Source organism: Galeopterus variegatus, unplaced genomic scaffold (assembly GCF_000696425.1).
Source record: "Galeopterus variegatus unplaced genomic scaffold, G_variegatus-3.0.2 Scaffold7396, whole genome shotgun sequence".
Taxonomy (NCBI): Eukaryota; Metazoa; Chordata; class Mammalia; order Dermoptera; family Cynocephalidae; genus Galeopterus; species Galeopterus variegatus.
Window position 1 is genome coordinate 20764 of NW_007733507.1, and position 23664 is coordinate 44427.

General features: G+C 47.0%; 1 protein-coding gene and 1 long non-coding RNA gene across 2 annotated transcripts in view; one reads left to right on the plus strand and one right to left on the minus strand.

Moving 5' to 3' along the window:
• The window catches only part of LOC103607402, a 10673-nt gene extending 5654 nt beyond the window's left edge, over positions 1-5019 (plus strand). Inside the window, exon 3 of the long non-coding RNA XR_551965.1 lies at positions 4582-5019. This is a non-coding gene — a long non-coding RNA (uncharacterized LOC103607402). The remainder of the gene's footprint in view (positions 1-4581) is intronic.
• LOC103607401 (chromosome unknown open reading frame, human C16orf45) overlaps positions 4826-23664 on the minus strand; it is a 52404-nt gene continuing 33565 nt past the window's right edge. Inside the window, exons 2-5 of the mRNA XM_008591909.1 lie at positions 19326-19399; positions 9954-10068; positions 8558-8640; positions 4826-6080 (exon numbers count right to left, since the gene is read on the minus strand). Coding sequence (XP_008590131.1) covers positions 5968-6080; positions 8558-8640; positions 9954-10068; positions 19326-19399 — 385 coding nt within the window. The 3' untranslated portion in view covers positions 4826-5967. The remainder of the gene's footprint in view (positions 6081-8557; positions 8641-9953; positions 10069-19325; positions 19400-23664) is intronic.

Genomic DNA, 23664 nt, shown 5'->3' on the forward strand with positions numbered 1-23664 from the left:
TGAGCGGGAACCGGTCTGTATGTGGGATCCGAACCCTCGGCGGGAGCGCCGCCACGCTCCCAAGCGGCGCACTGTAGCAGTGCGCCACCGGGCCAGCCTATAGTTGCATGAACTTTTTGCCTCACAGCAGTGTCTGTTCAGAGGGTGGGACCTGGGTCTGTCTGATGGTCTAGCCCAGGCCCTCCACGATCTGCAGGCTTGGGCAGCCTTCAGATCTCACATCTTCTACCTTCAGACTTTGCTGATCATAAGTGATGTTGCTATGTGCATTGTTCTGTTTTCCTGTCACTTCCTCCTGTGTTCTCTCCGTGTTACAGGTGTGGACATGGAGGTGCACAAAGGCTCCCACAGGGGAGCCCAGTGGGGATTTTAACCCAGACAGTCTGGCTCCAAGCTGCCGCCCCTAGTCACTTTCTAGATTGCTTTCCCCTTCGCTACTCCTGCTGATCTCTGAGTTTGGTTCCAATTTAACACTGGCGAAGAGTCCTCCCCTCCCTCCTCTTTGCTCTGTCTCCTCTGTGAAAATGCAAGTGACACTCAGACAGGAATCTCTGTGCTCCCTAAGCCCTGCTAAGTGCTGCATTAGCCAGTAGAATTAGCACATTCCTAGTGGAAACATGACCTGACATTTGTCCCTCAAGCTGGCTTTCCTGAGTGTTTTGTCCATGATGCCCGCCCAGCTGCCCTGCGGGTGGCCTCGGGCACGTTTGGAACTGCTGCTTCTCCAGCTGTAGATGAGCTGAGCTGTTGAGCCCCCACAGCTCAGAGCCGTCCAGCCACTGAGAACGCAAAGGTTTATAAGAGGCTTGGCTGCTGCTGGCGTGGCCATGAGTCACCTCTGTCCATCCCAGCTCAGCATCACAGCTGCTGGGATTAGACGTGAAATAAACACCCAGGCCTGGCTGACTCAGTTCCTCCACTTACGTGCTGTGTGACTTTGAGCTAATCACCTCCCCTCTCTGAGCCTGTTTCCCCATCTGCCGAATGAGGGTGATGATCCCCATCCACCTCCAATAGGATGCTGAATGATGCATCTGGCTGCCTTACAAAGGCTTTGCTGAAACTGCTCATACCAACCACATCCTATTACAAAGTGCTTGGGCATTTTAAATAAAGCCCTTAAAGTCCCAAGACCTCTGGGTATTTGGACACTGTGGAATACACTTTCCTTGATACTTCACTCTGCCTGGTTTCCCTTCTTCCCTCCCTGACTGCTCCTGCCCAGTTTGTCTTCTGTTCCCTTAAATGTTGGCATAAACAAAGGTGCAAAGCTTGAGGGGGCATGAGAAGGGAGGGGAAAGGCCACAGGCTTTGGAAACCAGACCTGAGACCCTAGACTTTCCTCCGAGGACAATGGGAAGCCACAGGAGAGTGGTAAGCTGGGGAGCAACACACCTGGTGAGATCTGCCCTTTAAGAAGATCATTTTGGCTTCAGAGAGACACATGGGTAGACTAGACAGAAGACAATGAGGAGAAGGGCTGGCAGGGGATCTGAGAAGTTCTTGGCAGAGGGAATAACCCTTTCCTGGTGTGAAAGACCAGGAGAGGCGCCAGCAGAGAGCATGGCAGGAAGAACCAAAGAACGCAGAGAAGCCTTCTGTGGCCCCAGCGTAAAGAGGGGTCCAGGAGAGCAGGTGAGATGAGGCCAAGGATGGACAAGGGGCCAGGTCAGAGAGGAATTTTAAACCACATGGAAGAACATGGATTTCATCCTCAGCCGTGGAAACAGTCTTAAAGAGGGGAATGACAATTAGGTTTGTATTATTCAGAAAATCACCTGACTGGTGTGTGAAGAATGAATTAAGGAGAGAGAGACCAGTGCTAAGGAGGCCAGTTAAGAAACTACCGCAGCTGACCAAGCAAAAGATGATGGTGGTACCCTGGGGATGTGGCCAGATTCTAGAGAAATTGAGGAGATAGAAGCTAAAGACTTGGCAATTGACCTGATGCAAGGAGTGAAGGACAAGTCCTAGGACAACCTTGGGCAACCCAGCAGTATCCGTTCCTGAGATGAAAAACACAGGAGAAGCTGAGTGCTGTTTAGGACAAGGCTTGGTCACCTTTTCTTAAAGGGCCTGAGAGTAAATATTTTAGGATTTGTGGGCCATATGTTCCCAGTCACAAAAACACTCTGCTTTTGTAGCATAAAATCAGCCATAGATGATACATGAATGAATGAGCGTGACTGTGTTCCAATAAAACTTCATTTACAAAAACAGAAGGCAGGTGGAATTTGGCCTGCAAGCTGTAGTTGGCCAACACCTGGTTTCGGATGCATTATAGTAGATGTGCCTTCTCTGGATTCAAGTGGAGATCCTCAGGAAGCAGTTGGAGAAATGCATCTGAGCTTAGGAGAAAGGTCTAGGCTGAAGAGAGAATTGGAGAAGTATCAGAGTATGGATGGCCATCCAAGATGTTCAAGGAGTGGATGAGATCAGGAGAGAGAAAAGAGCAAAATGCAGAGAGCTGGGCCCTGAGGACAAGGAAGAGTTCAGAGAGACTGGAGGGAGGTCCTCTTGAGCAGCGGGAATTACACCCAGAGAATGGAGCATCATGACAGTCAATCATATGTATGTCTGTATCACATGCTGCAGAGCTAGGGCAGCACAGGGCTGAAGTGCACAGGGCTGGGTGTCACCAAATGGTTGCAGTACTCATGAAAGGGGTCAGTTGCAAGTAGAGACAAAAACTTTGCAGGTGAAAATAGATTCAGGAGGGATCTGGAGATCAGGAAAATGGAGATAGCAAGACTATGGCCAATTCTAAAGAAGTAAGCAAAGGTGACAGCTGCAAGGGAAGATGGGATGGAGGGGTTTTGTTTGTGTTTTGTTTTTTAAGATGGGAAAGATGTATTTAAATGCTGGGACGAGAAAGGACTATTAAGGCTAGACGACAGAGGAAGGGATGAATGACGACTCTACCACTAACCACCCATGGGACCTTAGGAAATGGACTTACTGCCACTTCCTCATCTGGAAAGTGGAAGGAATAATAGCATCTGCCTCATCCAGCTGATGTGAGCAAGCGAAGGGATGTGTGTACACTGCTCAGTGCACAGTGATAAGCTGCAATAATACATGTGATTCCTGTTATCACCCTCCCCGTGGCTTCCAGAAGGAATAAGTCTAGGTGTACAGGACCCCACAGCTTGTAGTTTCCCTGCTTTTCAGGCAGCCCTGATGATCCGGGAGCTTCTTGAATTACTACTTTCTTCTGCTTTTCTGTGAAAGCCTAAATAAATGGTTCTTTGGTTGGTTTCTGAAAAATCAATAGGAACAGCCTTAGGTAGGTCTAGCCCAGGGCTTTGTGGAAGTACTAGAGGCAGGATTGTTATGTTCATTCTCTGGTTTGTTGGATTGCTGAATGATCTCTATAATTGATCCGAGGTCATATCTCCCTGCTCCACATTTTCTATGGGAACATAGAGGGCCCTTTTCAGCCTGAGTTTTTATTTCAAGTTAGAGGGGAAGGGTCTGTAGTGGGTTGAATAATGTCCCCCCAAAATTCAAATCTTCCTGGAACCTCAGCATGTGGCCTTATTTTGGAAATAGGGTCTTTGCAGAAGTAATTAAGGTAAGGATCAAGATGAGATAATACTGGATTAGAGTGGGCTCTAAATCCAGTGACTGGTGTCCTTATGAGAAGGGACACACAGACACATATACAGAGGAGAAGGCCATGTAAAGATGGAGATAGAAATTGGTGAGATGAAATCAAGGAATGCCAGGGATTGCCAGGAGCCTCCAGAAGCTGCAAGAGGTGGAGATAAAGATTGGTGAGATGAAATCAAGGAATGCCAGGGATTGCCAGGAGCCTCCAGAAGCTGCAAGAGGCAAGAAAGAATCCTTCCCCAGAGGCTTCAGAGGGAGCATGGCCCTACCAACGCCTTGATCTCAGACTTCTGGCCTCCAGAACTGTAAGAGGATACATTTTGGTTGTTTTAAGTCACCTGGTTTGCAGTAATTTGTTATGGTAGACCCTATTTCCAAACTGATACAGTCTGGCTTCATGCTTGGTCTCTAGGGTCATGAAGGAGGACACGGTGTCCCCTCAGCCCAGTGTGGTGGCACTGGCAGTAGACACGAAGCCTCTTCAGCATCAGAATGGCAGGAAGTGACATGCAGACTGAAGCAGAAACACATCTGAAACAGACTGGGCGAGACCGGGGACATGTGGCCCACAGAGAGGGGCCACCACACCCGACCATGGGGCCCACACCACACTGTGTGTCAACTCCAGATCTGCTACGACTTGAGAGACATTCAGATTAACTTTTGATTTATAAATAATTTGAAAATGCTACTTGTTAATGGCCTAAGAATTTTACTTCTAGGAATTTATCTGAAGGAAAAATCAGAAATTCAGATGAAGGTTTGTCCTCCAGGATGTTTATCATGACATCATTTGTGATACTGAAAAACTAGAAACTAAATGTCCAGTAGTGATGAAATGGTTTTATAACTTACAGTGTATCCACAAGATGGATTACTAAGCAGCCATTGTAAATATTTATGAAGCATGTTTCATGTTTACAAAGAGCTTTTAATGATGTGGGAGAATGGTAGCGATATAATGATAAGTGGAAGAAAAACTGGTTATAAAACGGTACAATGATAACAATCATGAAAAAAAGAAGTGCATTTAAAAAGAGACTGAAAGGAATTATGCCAAAATGTCAAAGTGGTCTCTAATTGGAGGAGTTATGGATAAAAAAAAAAAAAAAAAAAAAACTTCTTTATACTTTCTGTACTTTTTAAATGATTTACTATATACATGGATTACTTCCATAATCAGGAAAAAAGTAAAAACTTTTAAAATGCTGTATACGTGGTTTCCATTTTTATTTTCTCTGATGGATGGTTGCACATCAGTGAATCTTGAGTTACGCTAACTACTTAGGCCGGTCATGACACACACACGGACAGAGAGGTCACACGGGCCGTGCCAGGCTGGCTGTAGCAAATGTACATCAAGTTACACAGGTGGGATTGTTAGGCTGGTTAAAGTAGGCCACCAGATGATGGGACACAGTTGGGTCAGGCTGCCTCTCCCGTCTGTCGCTGTTCTTTACAGAGGTCTGTGTGTTGGGCTGGCGAGTTGGTGTCCTGCTGGCACCCCCTGCGGTGGCCCTGGTGGCTGAATAGTGCCTGGGTCGGCATCTGCTCGGGGTCCCCTTCTCGTCTGCCCTGGCCTCAGCCTGGGTGCCTCCAGCTCTTGGCTACTCTTCCATGCTCTGGCTCTATTCCAGCCCAAGCCTCCCATCCCCACCCCACTCCAGACACAGCACACAAAGGAAGAGCCAAGAGAGCCCCCTGAGGGGACTGTGTCCAGACACAGGATGGGAGGAAGCGGGAGATATGACCAAGACACCACACACAAGCTCAGTCTGACAGACGGGCCCTGTGTGTCTCCAAGAATGCTACACTGATGGCACCTGAGAGACTCACGAGCTGTGCGGAGCCCTCTAGGGCACTGCCCCTGGGAGAGGACAGACAGGGAACAGGACCTGTGCCCATTTGGGGCAGGTCTGACAGCAGAACTGCGAGGGTGGATGGGGGATGTGTCCAACGTGGTGCTAGATCGTTGAGAAGTCACAACTATACACACCTGGGGATCATGCCCCTCTCCCAATTCATTTGCACGGTGGGTTAGATACAGCTAGATAGAAGTGGAGATATACTTTTCTGAGGGAGGGCCTTTCCTGGTGGCTGGATAAACAGTGGGACAGACTCCTGGGTTCGGCATGCTCTGGGGAGGGCCATGCGACGGTGAGGGACTCCCTATTGCTACACTCTGTACAGGGTGGCCAGCCCGCCTGCCACGCCCATGGCCCCTGGCGGCAGTCACGGTCTTGCCTTCAATCCCTTCTACCTTGGAGAGCTCTTGGGCCCCCATGAAATGGGGGCTATGAAGACAAGAGGGTGGGAGGGGGGTCCCCATGGGCCCGGGGGCACCCCATGTGGGGGCTACATGATGTTGCACTGGGTGGCTCCGCAGCAATCCTTGATAAGCGCCAGCCCCGTCTTGGCCACCGTGGGCTTGCTAGGTGGGGGCTCTGCTTTCTTCTCTGCCCGGGAGCCTATAGCAAAGTAGGGACACAGAGGAAGAGAGGGAGGAAGGGACAGAGAGAGAGAGAGAGAGAGAGAAGTGAGGTGAGGGGAGCCCTGACCATCTGCAACCAGGCCTTGTTCAGGTGGCGTGGAGAGTGCATTTTATATGGCCCTGGTGACTGTTCCCACTTCCTGTGGGCCCACTGACTTTCAGTTCTCGGCTTCCAACCACAGCTTTTAGCCCTTCTCCTACTCAGCTCTCCTCACCATCGTATCTGGGCAGGCCTAGCTCTGGGCCTGGCATCCAGGAAGTATTTGATGAATGAATAAATGAGAAATTTTGTTCAGGTCACTTCACTATGAAAGCTCATGTCTTTCAATTCTGGAAAACACTCATATGTTATGTTTTGAGATACCCCCATCTCCCATTCTGTTTTCTCTCCTTCTGGAATGCTAATTAGATGTAAGTTGGACCTTCTCATTCTATCCTCTATGTTTCATGACCTCTCTTTTATATTTTCCATCTCTTTTTATCTTTGTGCTGCCTTATGGGTAATTTCCTTGGCTCTGCCTTCCAATTTATGAATCCTCCCTTCACCCATGTTTCTGTACTTAATCCATTGCATTTTTACTTCAGTGACAATAATTTTTTTAAAAAGGCTAATTTTTTTCAAGTCTACTGATTCTTTTTTCAGAACATCCTGCTATTTAGTTTTGGTTTTTATTCCTCCTATCTTTTTAATAATTTAAATATACTTAGTTTATTGTCTCTTTCAAATAGTTCTCTTATTTCTGTTCTTGGGAGGACATTCTCCTTGTTGCATCTACTGACTCTCCTCATGGTAGTTTGATTCTTCGTGGGTTTCTAATTTTTATTGAGAGCTCATCTTCGGGGGGGGGGTTGTTTAATCTGTGGGAGTTCTGTTTACTGTGGGATGCAGAAGGGTCCCTACTGAGCAGTTTTGCATTTGCTCTTGCTAGGGTCCCAGAGATTTCACTGGTTTTAGAGAAGCTTTTATTTTTCAACTTGGGATTCCACCACCAAAGAGGTGGTGTAAATTTGGGCCCCATACTTGGCCCCTTGCATGTGGTACAGGCTTGCTGTTTTGATTCCTTCCCAGAATAATTTCTTTTTTCCATCTATAACCCTATATTAAAGGCAAGTTTCTTTGATCCTTCTCCATGCCATTAGGAGGAGTTTTTCTACTTTGTCTTTCATGGAAGAGTCCATGGAGGATGCTGGATTTAGGCAGGAATCATGTTCCTTGTGGTTTTAGGGGTCAGTAGAAGGGACCACAGACCTTTACATTTCTACTCCCCACACTCTACAGCTGTGTTTTCACAAGATATTAATGACTGGTCAGTGAAACTGGGTTTGTGATTATATGGGTAGTGGCAGCTTTTGGTTTTTGTCTTCTGAGAAAGATTTCTAGTCCCTCTTCTTCTGATAACAGCTCATGTCCCTGTGGCTGCAGGAGTGAGCATGTGACAGAGACCTGGCCAATTAATAGTACCTCAGCCTCTTAGTGACAGTGATGTGTCTAAGAGGTGGGGGTATGATCCAAGAAGGGCCAACAGAGTTCTTCCCTGAGATTTATGTGTTTAGACACCAGAAGAGAGACATTACCATGGAGCTGCTAAGCTGTGGTTTTGGGGTTCTGGCCCCATGGAGAAGGCCTATGTAGTAGGAGAAAATAAAACTAACCTGCAAAGAGGGGCAGAGATAAGAAACGGAGTGAGAGTGAGAAAGTTCTAATAATGTTTAGTTCCTGAGGCCCTCCTTCTTCTTGTTCTTCCTCCAATAAATCCCCTTTTTTGTGTAGACCGGGTTGAATTGGGCAGCTATTTATTATAACTGAATGAGGCCCCACTAACACAGCAGCTGGACATATTTGAGACACACTGGGTCAACAAAGAGAAAACAGTTTCTTGACAGCAGGGTCCATTAACACTTTATCATCCTAATGGACATTGGGACCCTCCAAATAAAGGGTCAGGTATGCAACATTTCCTGAATTTATTTCACACAGAACCATTTTTGCTCTGTGTATCTTGTGAGGCTAATATTCTGAGAAGTATGCTTCTGGTTCCTCCAGATATTTAAGCCCTAATAGAGGCCAGAGCTCCTTGAGCCTCAGTGGCCACCCAGTTCCTTCTATGATGTGCATGAAACCATGTGACTAGGGACAGATAGCTGCTGCCAGGACCAGCTACATAGTTCATGAGGTTCAATGCAAAATGAAGATGCAGGGCACCTTATTCCAAAATGATTAAAAATATCAAGGCAGCAATACCAGAACTTTAAACCAATCACAGTGCCCTACTAATCATGGGGCCCTGAGCAACTACACAGGTTGCAGTCCCATGAAGCTGGCCCTGTCTGCTGCTGTTTGTGCTCAAGTTTGATATCTAGATAGCACTTTGTTGTGCCCCCTCTGGCTCCCAGGCTTCTTTGGAATATCTTTCTCTTTCATGGGGGAGGAGGAGGGATAATGTATGCACTCACTGACTGAAGATTTGGTTACTTTGTCTAGAGGTTTTAACTTGATTCTCAGGAAATCAGCCATTTCCTTGTCTTCTTCTTGCTCCCTGTGAAGGCAGATGTGTAAAAAAGAAGAGGAAAACACAATAAGCAAGGAAAACATCAAGTGACCAATGAAATAAGGCAAGGTGTTAAGTGTGTGAGACTGGGCATCAGGCTTTGTAGATGGTGCATGTAAGTTGTTGTGTGTTATGTGTCTATGGTATACATATGTTGTATTTGATGAATCTGCTGTGAATAAGCAAGGAAAACATCAAGTGACCAATGAAATAAGGCAAGGTGTTAAGTGTGTGAGACTGGGCATCAGGCTTTGTAGATGGTGCATTTAAGTTGTTGTGTGTTATGTGTCTATGGTATACATATGTTGTATTTGATGAATCTGCTGTGAACCAGAGATACATATCAACAATGGGGTAAATGCTTACCCAGAGCTAGGGTGAGACCCCAGGGCAGAGGCAGGGACATTATAGGACCCAGCCTCCCTGAGGGGGGTTCAGTGGGCTGGGCATCACCTCTCCTGACCCTGTACCTTTAAGCTGCCCTAGTTACCTGTGTTCCCACAAGGTACATTGCAGGTCTCAGAGAGAAAGTCACCTCTGCTCTTCTAAGGGTCACTAGGATAAAGTTTGTAGGCCCAGCCTGGCTGAGCTAGACAAGGCACATCCCAGGGACCTTGAAGAGGGGTCTCAGAAGAGACAGAGACTAAAGAGGAAGTTGCCCTCTGGGTTTGTGGGGGCCCTGAGGGCCTCTCTCCTTGTAGAGAGCTCCAAAGGCCTTGCTCTGGGACAAAAATATTCAAGAGTCAACATTCGCAGTTTTCCCTGTGCCCAGGCTCCTCAGGAGCCTTCAGTTGCACCTCAGTTCCAGGGCCTATGGTTGTCCAGGTCAAGGTGACAGAGATCCTGATAACTAAGAAAGGGCACTGGAGCCACTAAGGAGAAGGGAAAGGAAAGAATAAAGCTGGGAAGTTGAGGGGGCAGGAGTGGGAAGCTAGGGGTAGAGTATTGGGGGTAGAGTTTTTGTAGAAGCCAACAGAAGTTTCAAGAAGTTGCCTTGATGAGCTGGGAGGATGTGTAGAAAAAAGCTCTGCCATGTGTTATGAAATTCCTCCCTGGTCACCCCTTGAACATCATTCACTTAAGATACACAGGCTTTTGCAGGGCTTTTTGGAGCTGGATTTAAGTTTTTCTCGTGTTAAATGGGTCCTCAGGCCAGAAGACTGGGTTCATTTGGGTTCAGTGTCTAGGGCTCATTGGCCAAGGCCATGCCTGTGAGCCCCAGGAGCAGACAAAGGGTTCTGGAAGGAAGCTGAAGGGTGGGGTCTCACTTCCCGGTGCTCAGGGACACGCAGCCCACTCACCTTAACCGCTCCACCTCTGCGTCATCCACTAGGAAGTCCCTCTTCTGCACCAGTTTGTGGATCTTCTGAATCAACTCATCCTCTCTCTGCTTCTGTGGCTTGGTTTTTTCTTTTTCTGGGAAGAAAAAAACATCAACAAAGAAACAGCTGAGTGTAACTATGGAAAGCACTTGAGTCTGAGGAGCCAGGGCTGGAATCCTGGCTCTATCATTCCACTCTCTGGGTGAACTTGGAGAAGCACCTTGATCTCTTTGAGCCTCAGTTTCCTCTCTGTGAAATACACACAGTGAGGCTTAAAATGCAGCAATCCTAGCAAATGGTTTGACATAGAGCTTGGTCTTGGCCAAGAGCACCCAGTAAATGGTAATGATACTCAAGGGGGCTCTGCAGAAGTTTGAGGGTGAGGTGGCACTCAGGTGGGGGTGCCAGGAGGGAATTACTCTACGGTGAGGGTAAACCAGTTTGTCAGAAGGAAACCATCAATGCTGATGACATTATCCATGTCCCAAATACCGAGGGCTAGGATGCCAAAGAGAAAAGGAAAACAAAAGAGGGCCAAAGAGGAGGACTGAGAAAACTAGGAGGCAAAAGTTTAAGTCCACTTTGGGCTCCTCCTGCTCAGACCCCTTCAGAATAAAATGTAGGGAAGCCTGTCCCACTAAGTGTAACTTAGTGTTAACACTAAGAATTGTTAACAATTTCTTCTAGATCTGGAAGCAGAAGCAAAGGTGAGAAGAATACAAAACTTGATTGGAGAGAAAGCTGGCTTCTCCTATTAACAAGAAGGCCACTGCCTCAGCGAAGAAGGGTGTGGAATTGCTAGCAGCCCTCGATTCCCGGCCATTGCTATGTTGGGTGATGGTGGCATCACCCCTGCCATGGTGGGTCCTGTGGGTCTAATTCCCCAAACCACTCATCAGCACCACAGAGCCTCTCTTTGCCTTCTCTAAGCAAGTGCCAGTACCCACAGACTTGCCAGGGCACTCTGCTCACTCCAGCTCTCTTAGGGAGTCTGTAGTGTGAATTTCCAAGTAACCCTCAATAGCATTCGGATATTCCCAAGTGTCCTCCATCTCTCCCCAGATCTTGACAAGAGTCACTGACAACTTGCAGAGCCCCAGCTCCTGACAAACCTCTGTCTCCAAGTTATTTATCCACATTGTTTATTTCTCTCCAATACAAGCATCCCCCAGCCTCCCTCAGATCCTCAGCTGCGGTGCCTGCAGTGACTTGCAGAGAAGCCACCTACTACAGAAGGGGGCTGTGCCAGTTTACGCACCAGCTTCTGACCCAAGTCTCCAAGTCACTGGTCGGTGCTGCTCACCTGCTTTCCTACCAACATCTCCAACCTGGGCACTACCCACCTGCCTGCAGTTACCACCTCCCTGTCTGCAGCACCACACACCTGCCTGCAGGCACCATACACCTATCTCTAGGTATCAGCCACCTGCCTGAAGATACCACCCACCTACCTGTAGGTACTACCCACCCGTCTGCAGGCACCACCCGCCCACTTGATAATGTGACCCTTTCATTTTCCAACATCACCCACATACTTGCCAGGAGGAACTCCAGCTTGCTGACAGTACCCCCTGCTTGCTGGCACCACATGCCTGATTCCTAATGTCTCCATGTGCTCACCGTGTGACTCTCCAACTTGCTTCTTACCTCCTCCACTCATTTCCTTAGTCCAGGTCACCATCATCTCTCCCTGGACCATGCTGTGGCCTCCTAACTGGTCTCTCTGGCCCACAGCTCCTATGGCAACTGTGGGGCCTCACTATAAATCAGACGGTCCTGGCTAGAGGCCCCAGCCCCCTCCTCTTCCCAGCTGTGTGACTCTGGGCATGTTCCTCAACCTCTCTGAGCATCCAGTCTCATGACACAGATAATCATAAAGTTGTTGCAAGTTTTTAAGAGATATAAACCAAGTAAAATACGTAACTTACTGCCTGGTGCATAGTAAGGGCTCATGAAAAGCTAGCTGCTATTTGTATACACTATTACTTTATATGTCACTGTTGTTTTAATGATTAAATGCCCTCCAGATTAAATATTTATTGAACAAGGTATAAAAGAAAAAAATATTTATTTAATGAAAGAAAGACAAATAATAATGTAAATGTGCACATGCTAAGTGCTTAATAAACTGCAGCTACTATTATATTCGTATTGTCATGAGCTTCACATTTTCACTTAATCTAGGCTTCTCAAACTTGGCACTATTGACAATTGGGACCAGATAATTCTGTGTTGTGGGGACTGTCCTGTGCATTGTGAGATGTTTAGCAGCATCATTGGCCTCTACCCACTACGTGCCAGTAGCACTCCCCCCAAGTTATGACAACTGAAAATGTCTCCAGACATTGCCAAATGTCCCCCAGGAGGCAAAAATCACACCCATTTGAGAACCATTGATTTAATCCTTCCCAACAACTTTATAAGGGAGACACCATTTTTACATCCAAGAGAAAAGTGCCTGTGGTCTCCACAGCCAGGCCTAAGCATCCCCAGCTCTTGGGTGGCAGTGGTGACAGTGGAGGTGGAGTAAGACATTTTGCAGGTGTTCTCCAATCACCCCTTCCCATCTTCAAAGTGCTGGTGAATTATTTTCTGACCCTGGCTCAAGAAACATGATTCTTGGCCGTTCACTGTTCTCTTGACTTGATACTTTTATTGATGTGTTGCCAGGAACATTGGATTTTTTCCCCCTAAACTCAGCTAAATCCATCTGGACACTTGGCATTGGTCCAGGGAACACAGAGAAAGATTCAACAAGAAGGCAGACCACAAGGTGGGGCCTGGTGTCTAGGAAGGTGGGAGAAGAATATGTGAATTTCTGCACAAAAGTGATTGGGAAAAAGTGGCATCCAGGAGAATCAATGGGACTGGCAGTAAGGACCTGGGCTCTGTTGCTAACTAGCCCTGTGACCTTGTCCAAATCGTGTTTCTCAGTGGGGATGTCAATGGCAATTTGGTCAGGACACATTCTCATTTGGGACCGCCCTCCCCTGCAGATTGTAGCATTCTGACTTTGTGTATACAATGTCAGTACTGATCCTGTCTTTATTTGTATTTATGGTATTTTGTTCATCATGGATTTTTTTTGCATGAATTTTGATTTTTTAAACTTTGCATTAAAATATTATTTATCCCAATACCTGAGTTTTTTGTGTTTCTGCTGAGTGCCTTGTTCTCCTGACACCAGGCTGACCTTGGTCAGCTGTGTGCCCCAGTCATTGCATCAGCCAAAGACCACCCATTTCCACACATGCTTTGGAAGCTGCCACAGCCCTGGTGCAAATTCTCCAGCCTGCAGTTACCTTGGTGGATTCAGTGGCCACACACTCCTGCCTCCTTTGCCTTGGTTGACTCCCACATGTCCTGCCGAGCCCAAACTGGGCCCCTGGGAATCATCCCTCCCAGGAGGGAGATGGCGAGCCACGCTGGGCCCCTCAGAGTCTCCTGGGAAGTTGAAATCGGGACACAGAGGCCCTGAGAGTTGGGCTGTTGTGTGGGGACTTCATGGAAGGAAGAAGAAGTGGCCTTGCTTCATCCATGTGCTCGAGGGAGAAAATAGGAAGTGCACCCCAAATGGGGGGCGGGGCAAAGAACATTCCATTGGCTTTCCTGTTTCTGGTCCCAGGCCCTTGTGAGGCTGGGCTGAGCTTCATGCCAATGGTGTGTTGAATAGCATCTCCCCTTGCTATGGTCTGAATGTTTGCATCCACCCCAAAATTCAAATGTTGGAGTCAACTTCCATGACAATGGTGTTAAGAAGTGGGGTGTTTAGGAAGTGAATAGATCATGAGGGTGGAGCCCTAATGAATGGGATTAGTGCCTGATGGAGTTTGGATGTGTTGTCCCCACCAAAATTCATGTGGAAATCTGATCCCCAATGTGGCAGTGCTCAGAGCTGTTTGAGTCATGGGGGCGGATCCTTCATAAATGGGTTAATGCTCTCCCTGGGGGAGGAGGGCCTGAGTAAGATCTCACTCTATTAGTTCCCACGAGAGCTGGTTGTTTAAAAGACCCTGGCACCTCCTCTCTCTCTCTCTCTTGCTTCTTCTGGCTATGTGATCTGCTTGTACCCGCCGGCTGCCTGCCACTTTCCACCCTGAGTAGAAGGAGCCTGAGGCCCACACCAGATGCTGTCCCAGAATCATAAACCAAAGAAACCTCTGTTCTTTACTAATTACCCAGCCTCAGGTATTCTGTTATAGCAACACAAAATGGACTAATACAGTGCCCTTATCAAAGAGGTCCCAGGGAGCTTGTTGGCCTCTCACACCACGTGAGGACACAGGGAGAAGGCACTGTCTATGAGGAATGGATTCTCACCAGACACTGAATTTGCTGGTGCCTCGATCCTGGACTTTCCATACTCCAGAACTGTGAGAAATAAATGTTTGTTGTTTATAAGCCACCCAGTCTGTGGTCTTTTTGTTATCATAGCCCCAAAGTAACTAAGATATCCCCAAAATTCATGTTTACTCTATTTGGAAATAGTGTCTCCCCCCAAAATGTATCCTTCTCTATTTGGAAATACCCTGTTTCCCAAGTAATCTGTAAATTGCTTTGCAGATTAATTAGTTAAGCTAAGATGAGGTCATACTTATCAGGAAGGGCCCAAAATCCACTGACTGGTGTCCTTATGAGAAGAGAGGATACAGAGAGACACACAGGGAAGAAGGCCACGTGGAGACAGAGGCAGAGGTCACAGTGGTGCATCTACAAGCCCAGGAAGGCCAAGGGCTGTGGGAGCTACCAGAAGCTAGGAAGAGGTGAAAGAGATTCTTCTAGAGACTTTGGAGGGAGCATGTCCCTGCTGATACCTTGATTTTGGATTCTGGCCTCCAGAACTGTGAGAGAATAAACTCCTATTATTTTAAGCCACCAAGTTTGTGGTAATTTATTGCAGCAGCTCTAGGAAACAAATCCAATGCCTTAGGCCTCAAGGAGACTCCACTGTCTTTCCAGTAATTGCCTATATTGTGCTTTTATCAGCTTAGATGGGCTTCTGTGCCTTTCAACCAAGCTATTCCTCAGAGGGCTATAAAATGAGAGAGTCAAACAGGTCTGGTGCTCTTAACCCTGTCTGCTCATCACAATCATATGGGAAGTGATGGAGTTTGTATGTGTTGTCCCCTCCAAAACTCATGTGGAAATTTGGTCTCCAATGTGGCAGTGTTGGAAACTGATTGAGTCATGGGGGCGGATCCCTCATGAATGGATTAATGCTCTCCCTGGGGGAAGGGGAGTGATGAGTGAGTTCTTGCTCTATATGTTCCTGCGAGAGCTCGTTGCTTAAAAAGACCCTGGCACCTTCTCTCTCTCTCTTGTTTCCTCTCTCTTGCTTGCTCTCGCCATGTGATCTGCTTGTACTCACCAGCTGCCTGCCACTTTCTGCCATGAGTAGAAGCAGCCTGAGGCCCGCGCCAGATGCAACCATCCCAGAATCGTAAGCCAAATAAACCTCTTTCCTTTATAGATTACTCAGTCTCAGGTATTTCTGTTATAGCAACACAAAATGGACTAAAACAGAAAATTGGTACGGAGGAGTGGGGTGTTGCTAAACACATACCAGAAAATGTGGATGCAGCTTTGGAACTGGGTAATGGGCAAATGTTGGAGGAGTTTGGAGGACTTAGAAGAACAGAAAAAGACGAGGGAAAGTTTGGAACGCCTTAGAGACTTATGTGGTGGCGAGCAGGATGCTGATAGAAATGTGGACAGTAAAGGCCATGCGGATGATGAAGTCTCAGCAATGAGGAGCTTATTGGGAATTGGACAAAAGATAACCCTTACTACACCATAGCAAGGAACCTGGCTGCACTGTGTCCATGCCCTTGGACTTTGTGGAAGGTGGGACTTAAGAGTTGTGAACCAGAGTATCTGGCGGAAGAAATTTCCAAGCAGCAAAGCATTAAGGACGCTACATGGTTATTTCTAACAGCCTATGCTGAGTTATGGCAGAAAAGGCATGATGTAAAGCCAGAAATTTAAAACGGGAGCAGAGCATAAAGATTTGGAAAATTTGCAGCACGGCCATGTGGTAGAAAAGCAGAGAGCATGCAGTGGTGCAGCCCAGCGTCCATTAGCTAAGAAGATTAGTACAAAGGAAAGGGATTATCAAGAGAAGGAGAAAAAGGTCCGGAAGGCATTGCAGAAGCGTCTGGGGCCAACCCTACCATTTCAGGCCCAAAGGCCTAGGGAGACAGAATGGTCTTGGCAAACAGGCCCGAGGCACCCTCCATGGGCTCACTGCCCAGGGCCACCTGGAGAAGCTGCTTCCAGCACCAGCACCCCACCTGCTTTGGCTGCTCCAGCCGAGGCTAAATTGGCCCCAGGTGTGGCTGGACCCGCAGCTTTGGAAAATACAAGCCGGAAATCTTGGCGGTGTCAATGTGGTGTTAGGTCTGCAGGCTCACAGAATGCCAGAGCTGGGAAGGCTTGGGAACCTCCATCCAGATTTCAAAGTATGTATGGAAAAGTCTGGGGCCCAGGAAGAGATCTGTCACAGGGGTGGAGTCACCTCAGACAGTCGTGGCTAGAGCAGTGCAGAGCAGAAATGTGGGGTCAGAGTTGCAGCAGAGAAACCCCAACAGTGCCATGCCTAGTGGAGCCATGAGAGCGGGACTGCCATGGAGACCCCAGACCTGTGGAGCTACCAGAGTGGAACACCAGCCTGGGAGAGGTGAAGTATGGCCCGAGACCAGGAAAGCCATAGGAGTGGAGCTGCCCAAGGACTTGGGGACCCAACTCCCATACCAGTGTGCAGAGGCAGTCGAACATGGAATCAAGGTACCCGATTCTCCAGCCTTGAGATTTAATGCCTGCCCTGCTGGGTTTCGGACTTGTTTGGAACCTGTTTTTCCTTTCTTCTGGCCTATTCCTCCCTTTTGGAATGGGAATGTGTACCCAATGTCTGTTCCACCATTGTGTCTTGGCACTAGATAAATTTGCTTTTGTTTTTCAGGTTCACAGCTGGAAGGACTTTTGCTTTTGGTCTCAGAGGAGACTTTGGACTTTGGACTTTTAAGATAGTGCTGGAGCAAGCTAAGACTTTTGGGACTGTTGGGATGGAATGATTGCATTTTGTATGTGAGAGTGACATGAGTTTTGGGGGGCCAGGGGCGGAATGATGGAGTTTGGATGTGTTGTCCCCTCCAAAACTCATGCGGAAATTTGATCTCCAATGTGGCAGTGTTGGAAACTGATTGAGTCATGGGGGCGGATCCCTCATGAATGGATTAATGCTCTCCCTGGGGGAGGGGGGATTAATGAGTGAGTTCTCGCTCTGTTAGTTCCCGCGAGAGCTCATTGCTTAAAAAGACTCTGGCACCTTCTCTCTCTCTGTCTTGCTTCCTCTCACCATGTGATCTGCTTGTACCCGCCGGCTGCCTGCCGCTTCTCCGCCATGAGTAGAAGCAGCCTGAGGCCCGTGCCAGATGCAAACATCCCAGAATCATAAGCCAAATAAACCTCTTCTTTATAAATTACCCAGTCAGGTATTTCTGTTATAGCAACACAAAACGGACTAAAACAGGAAGTTTCAGAAACCAATGCCAGAGGCCCACACCAGATCCACTGAATTAGAATTTCTAGTGGGGCTGTCTGGACTTTGGAATTCTCCCCCTAGTTCTTTTATAGTTTTATGTTTGACATTTGACTTTTTTTGGTAACAGCTTTATGGAGATATAATTCACACATCATGCAACTCACCTGTTCTGAGTGTATTCAGAGTTGTGCAACCATCACCATCACCCATTTTAGAACATTTTAAACACCCCAAAAAGAAATCCCATACACACTAGCTGTCACCCCCTTTCAATTAGGACAGTCTATCCACTTTGTTGCTGCACAGTGCCTGGCACGTAGTAAGTGCTCATTAAAGTGATAGTACCCATTTCTACTATTGTTGCACACACCACCCTCATAGCAAGACTGTGCTGAGCTCTTCTCCACTTTGCATTTGTGTCTCCTGGGACAGTCACAACAGCCATGTGAGGCTGGTATTCTTGGCTCATTTTACAAACAAGAAATTTAAACCTCAGAGAATTTAGGTTGCTCAATGAAGTTCACCTAGCTGGTGAACCTGGATTCAAGCCCAGATCGCCGCACCCTAAAGTATTAGTTTTTAGATGGGGGCAATTTTGCCCCCCCCACACACACACTTTGGGGGACATTCGGCAACATCTGGAGACATTTTTGGTAGTCACAACTGTGGGGGGAGGGGAGAAGTGCTACTGGCATGTAGTGGGTAGAGATCAGGGGTGCTGCTCAACACCCTACAAGGTACAACACAGAGCCACCCCCCCCCCAAAATTAACCCCAGATGATGATATTAACCCCAAATTGCAATAGTGTCAAGGTTGAGAAACCCTGCTCTAAAGCACATCATGATGCACATCTGGCTCAATAATAGCTACCCCTTACGGGTACTCGTGTGCCAGACCCTATCTCCTCCCACTAACCTGTGAGCTCCTCAAGAGGAGAGAATCATTCTCTGTCCATCACTGTATGCCCAGAACCTAGTTCACTGCCTGCTGCAGAGCAGTCTCTTGGGACATACTTACTGAACTGATAGAATAGCAAAAACAAGGACAAGGTCAAGGACAACGGTGGTACTTATCTGGCCTATGTTGCTCCCTGCCAAGGCCAAGGTTATTCAGATAGAGCTGTGTTTATTCATTCAATAAACCTTCCCTTAGCATCTACCAGGCCCTCGTGTGCACCCTCAAGGAGGATGAAGTTGGGAGAGAGACTTGAATGATACAACAGGCAATTATCTGATGCATACTTTGATCGGGGTAAGCCCCACAGAGGGCACCCAACCCATCCTGGATGGGCAGGAAAGGCTTTTTGGAGGAGAAGGAGCCAAATAAGTAATATCATTAATAACTAGAAAGTCTAGGTTTGACTCCAAATTTATAGCTTGTAACCTCTATACTCTGCCTGTTTTCAAGCAGGATAATAGTAGTGATAATTGCTAATATTTATTGGACTCTTTGGGCCAAATATCAAGCTAAGCACTTGGATCACATTGTGTCATTTATCACAATATTTATACCCAATGAGTTAGGTACTATCATATTACTATTACTACCCCATTTTAGAGGAGGAGAAATTGAGCTTTAGAGAGTTAAAATGACATGCCCAAGGTCAAGAAGGTGTCTAGAATTAGGACTTCAACCAGGTCTACCTGACTTGAAGTTGTGTTGGAACCCTGTGGTCAGGGTCTACACTGCAAGAATGAGGCCAGGCTAGGAGTAGAGATGAACTCCATCTTCCAGACCCCAGGGGTAAAGATGGGGCAGTCTGGGGGCCCCAAGCAGCTTCTTAACACGAGAAGAAGTCACAAATGGTTACCTGGGATGGCGACCAAGTTCTGCAGTTCCTGCTTCAAGTCCATGATGTCCTTGCAGAGCTGGATATCGTCCATCCTGGGGAAACAGGATACCAGGCAACAGTAGGTTACACCAACAGAACACCACACCCTGAGCCTCAGCCCAGTTAAAACAAAGACAGTTGTGGGAGTGGGTTAATCTTTGTAAAGGCAATACATGCTCACTGTAGAAGTTTTCCCTCAAAGGGAGAAAGCCAAAAACTGCCCCATATCTCACTTTGAAAATAGTTAAATAAAGTGCTGTATATCAATATGATGGAATACTATGCAGCTGTCAAAAATGAGATTCAGGGCCAGCCCCGTGGCGCACTCGGGAGAGTGCGGCACTGGGAGCGCAGCGGCACTCCCGCCGCAGGTTCGGATCCTATATAGGGATGACCAGTGCGCTCACTGGCTGAGCACGGTGGGGGCGACACCAAGCCAAGGGTTGCGATCCCCTTACTGGTCACAAAAAAGGACAAAAAAAAAAAAAAATGAGATTCGCACGTACTGACCTGGAAAGATACCCAAGCTATATTATTAAGTTGAAAAAAGCACATTGCAAAATATTTTTGAATAATAACGATGTCATATGGTGGTATCAACATAAGCATTTTAAAAAATCCATGCTTTTCAGCTACTATAGGGTGAACATTGATTCATGTAAGGTTTTTTCTTCATGTTGGATTATTTGGGGAGAGGGGTTTAGATTCTCAGAAGTGGAGCCACTGGGTATGAAGGGCTTGATATGTCTATGACTGTTGAGACATATTCCAAATTGCTTTCCCACAGTGTGCACACGTGTGCGTTTATTCTGCACGTCTTATTGAACAGCCACCACGTCGGTCACTCTCCTCGGCTCTGGGTTAGGGATGCAGCTGCGAGCAAGACCAAATCCTCATGAAGGTGACATTCTGGCAGCAGAGACAGAAGGTAAACGCAAATATAAGACTTCAGGTGCTACCAGAGAGTGCAGCAGACAAGGGGATGGAGTGGGTCAGTTTGGACACAACTGTCCCAGGAAGAGACAGATGGAAGCATTGATATTCTCATTTTACCAATGTGGAAACAGATAAAGGGGTTCCACTCAGTCCACACAGCTAGCAGGGGCAGGACTAGAAATTGACTCTTGGGAATCTGAGTCCACCGATCTTTCTGCCTTGTCCTATAGCGATTTCATCAAGGGCTCCTCTTTCCAGCAATGCCACCTGCAGGCCAGCTCAGGGTCCCTGCCCTTTGCTATCCATTCCTATCCCACCATCCCAGGTTGCAGGACGAGAGGCAGGAACGCCTAGTTTTGGCATGCAGCTCCTGTTCCAGGGGCACACCAGGCATTTCGCAAGCCCTGCCCTGAAATCGTCCCAGCAGGTGACAGCTGCCTCGAATGAGCTCGGACTTGCCAGAAAGACACAGACTGTTCCCATGAGTTTCTACGATTGTGCAACTAGAGGGATTCCAGAATCACAATTGACACAGACATCAAGCTACATCAGTGGTTCTCAGTGAGGGTGATTTTTGTCCCCAGGGACGTTTGGCAATGTCTGGAGACATATATGGTTATTAGAACTGAGGGTGTATGGAGGTGGGGAAATTGCTACTAGCATCTACTGTATAGAGGCTTAACACCCTACAGTGCACAGGACGACCCTCACAACAGAGAAGTGTCCGGTCCAAAATATCAGTCAGCTGAAGTTGAGAAATCTTGGGTCATAACCACAGAATTGACAGACATATCTTACTGATCATTTTCGAGACATGCAAGAGGAGAAGGTGGAGAAAGGAAAAGAAAGAGGATGGATAGTGATTAGAAGCCAGTATTTTGGCACCAAACAGTTCTGGCTGAAAGGGGCCATGCTCCAGTGACTGAGCTTATCTAAGCCTCACTTTCTCATTTTTAAAATAGGAATGATGAGGGCTGGTTGGTTAGCTCTGTTGACTAGAGCGTGGTGCTGATAACACTAGGGTCCAGGGCTCCATCCCTGTACCGGCAGCTGCTGAAACAATAATGAAAGAACATAGGGATGATGATGATCGTACTGCACCCTCGGATTATTATGCATGTCCAGCCCTGAGCACAGTGCCTGGGACACATATAGTTAAATGTCTGATAAATGGTGTCTATCATTATTATTAGTATTAGCTGTAAGAAAGCAGAGAGAAGGGAAGGAGAGCATGATGCTGGACATGCACTGTATCTGGAAAACAGAGCTAACGTGGAAAGCTTTTAACAAATAACCTTTATTGATTGTATTCCACTCTGTAAAGTTTCAAAGTGACATTCTTAAATGATATCTGATTGTAGAATGGATCCCTAATCATTGTAGAAATTCTGGAAAATACAAATAACTACAAAGAAGGAGCCTAAAATTAAGCATAACCTTGACCCATGGGCACCAGAGACCACTTCTACTCTGTTTTGGTGTATTTCATGCCAGTCATTTTTTTCTACATGTAACCCAGGTGTGGTGGGCTTATCCTGCAGGCCTTGTCCTCGCCCTTTGTCTATCTTGAGACTGCACTCAGTATGTCATTGAGTCTCCCCAGACAGATCCAAATCCACAGGTAGAATTCTACTGAAGATCCCACGAGGAGTCACGGTGCAGAACTCCATCAAAATCCCTAGAAGATGGCACTGTTTCCCTCGAGTGTCCCATCTCTTCTCTCTACATCTTCCACACACCTCCCAGCCAAAGGAGGACCATCAGATCCCACACACTTCAGCTCTGCTCTTCAACTTAGAAGTCCCAGTTGGCAAACCCAAAGCCTGCTAGTTCTCTGAACATCTCCCCCCAAGAAAGAAGCTCATCAGAGTTAGGTGTCCATTCACATAACTAAAAATCAGGTATTTTTTTCTGGAAGATAGAGGGATGGGTTCTGCCATCAAGGAAAATAAGTTAACATTTATTGAGCATTTACTACATGCCAGGTGCTGTCCTTAGCATTTACTATGCATAAACTTCTCTAAATCCTCACAGCAGACCTGCGAAAGAGACATTGTGTTCATCTCCATTTTACAGATGAGGCAACGGAAGTTAAACAACATGCCCAAAGCTCCACACTGGTAAGTGACCGTGGAGATTCAGCCCAAAATCATGCTATTAACACTTCACCAGATTGTCTCCTCTCCACATGGCTACCTGAGTTGGGGCAGACATGGTTGATTGCCTAACTGACCTTCCCCCACCGCTTTCTCCTGGAGCCCTGATTCATTCAAGAGGCAACGTGCCCAGTCCCCGATGGAAGCCAGTTAGGGCAACCCCATTTGCCATTTCCAGATGTCCACTTTTCCAGGCTCCCTTGCAGCTAGAGGTAGCTGTGAGATCTACTTTGGACCAACAAAATGTAAGAGAAAGTCTGCTTGGGGGGCTCCTGGGAAAGATGATCAGAGCCCTGGGTGCTGCCCCCTCACTATTCTGAAACTGCTGCAGCCTATGGAGAGGATGGCAGAGGGAAAGTGAGGAAAGAATCAGACCCTTGATGACACCCTTGAGCCACCTGGCTGACCTTTGGACCACATGTATCTGGACTTCTTGTTTAGTAAGTATTAAATGTCCTTATGACTTAAGTAGAGTAACCAATTGTTGGTTTGCCCAAGGCAGTCCCAGTTTCAGCACTGTGAGTCCCATGTCCTGGGAAACCCCTCAAACCCAGGCAAAGCAGGAGAGCTGGTCACCCTAGATTTAAGATACTGTTAGTTGGATGCTCTGTTACTTGCAGCTGAAGACATTTTCATGGATACCTGCGCACAGATAGGTGCATTTTCAATAAAAGTAGGATCAAAACATACCTACACATACCTTGCCCATTCCAAGCATTACATCATGATGGTTTTTCCCATACCATTAAAAAATATTCAAAAAGCATTTAAATAGTTCATGCAAAGTGCTTTAGAAGCTTGGCTGGAACTTTGAATATGCCCCCATTAGTTTGGGTCTCTGCAGGGTTAGGGCCAAACCCTAGAAATCAAACCCCACTGCTGCTTGCTCATTCCAGAGACAGAGAAGTCATGTCAAAGAACCTGATTCGTGCAGGAAAGGAAAGAAAACAGCCTGTGTCATTCTGCATCTCAGGCTTTCACACTGGCATGATGGAGGAAAATTGGTCATTTTACCAGCTCTGGGTGGGGAGAGGTGCTCAGGCTCTGTCAGAACAATAATGCTACTGCTTTGCAAAATTTCTTTAAAAATGACATGGTCTGGAGGCATTGGCAGCTTGAGATGCAACCTAATGGTAAGCCAGCAGAGATCATGATGTGAAGGCAGAAGCAGATTGCAGAGGCAAGGGTTGACTTTTTTTTTTTTTTTTTTTTTTTTTCCTTTTTTG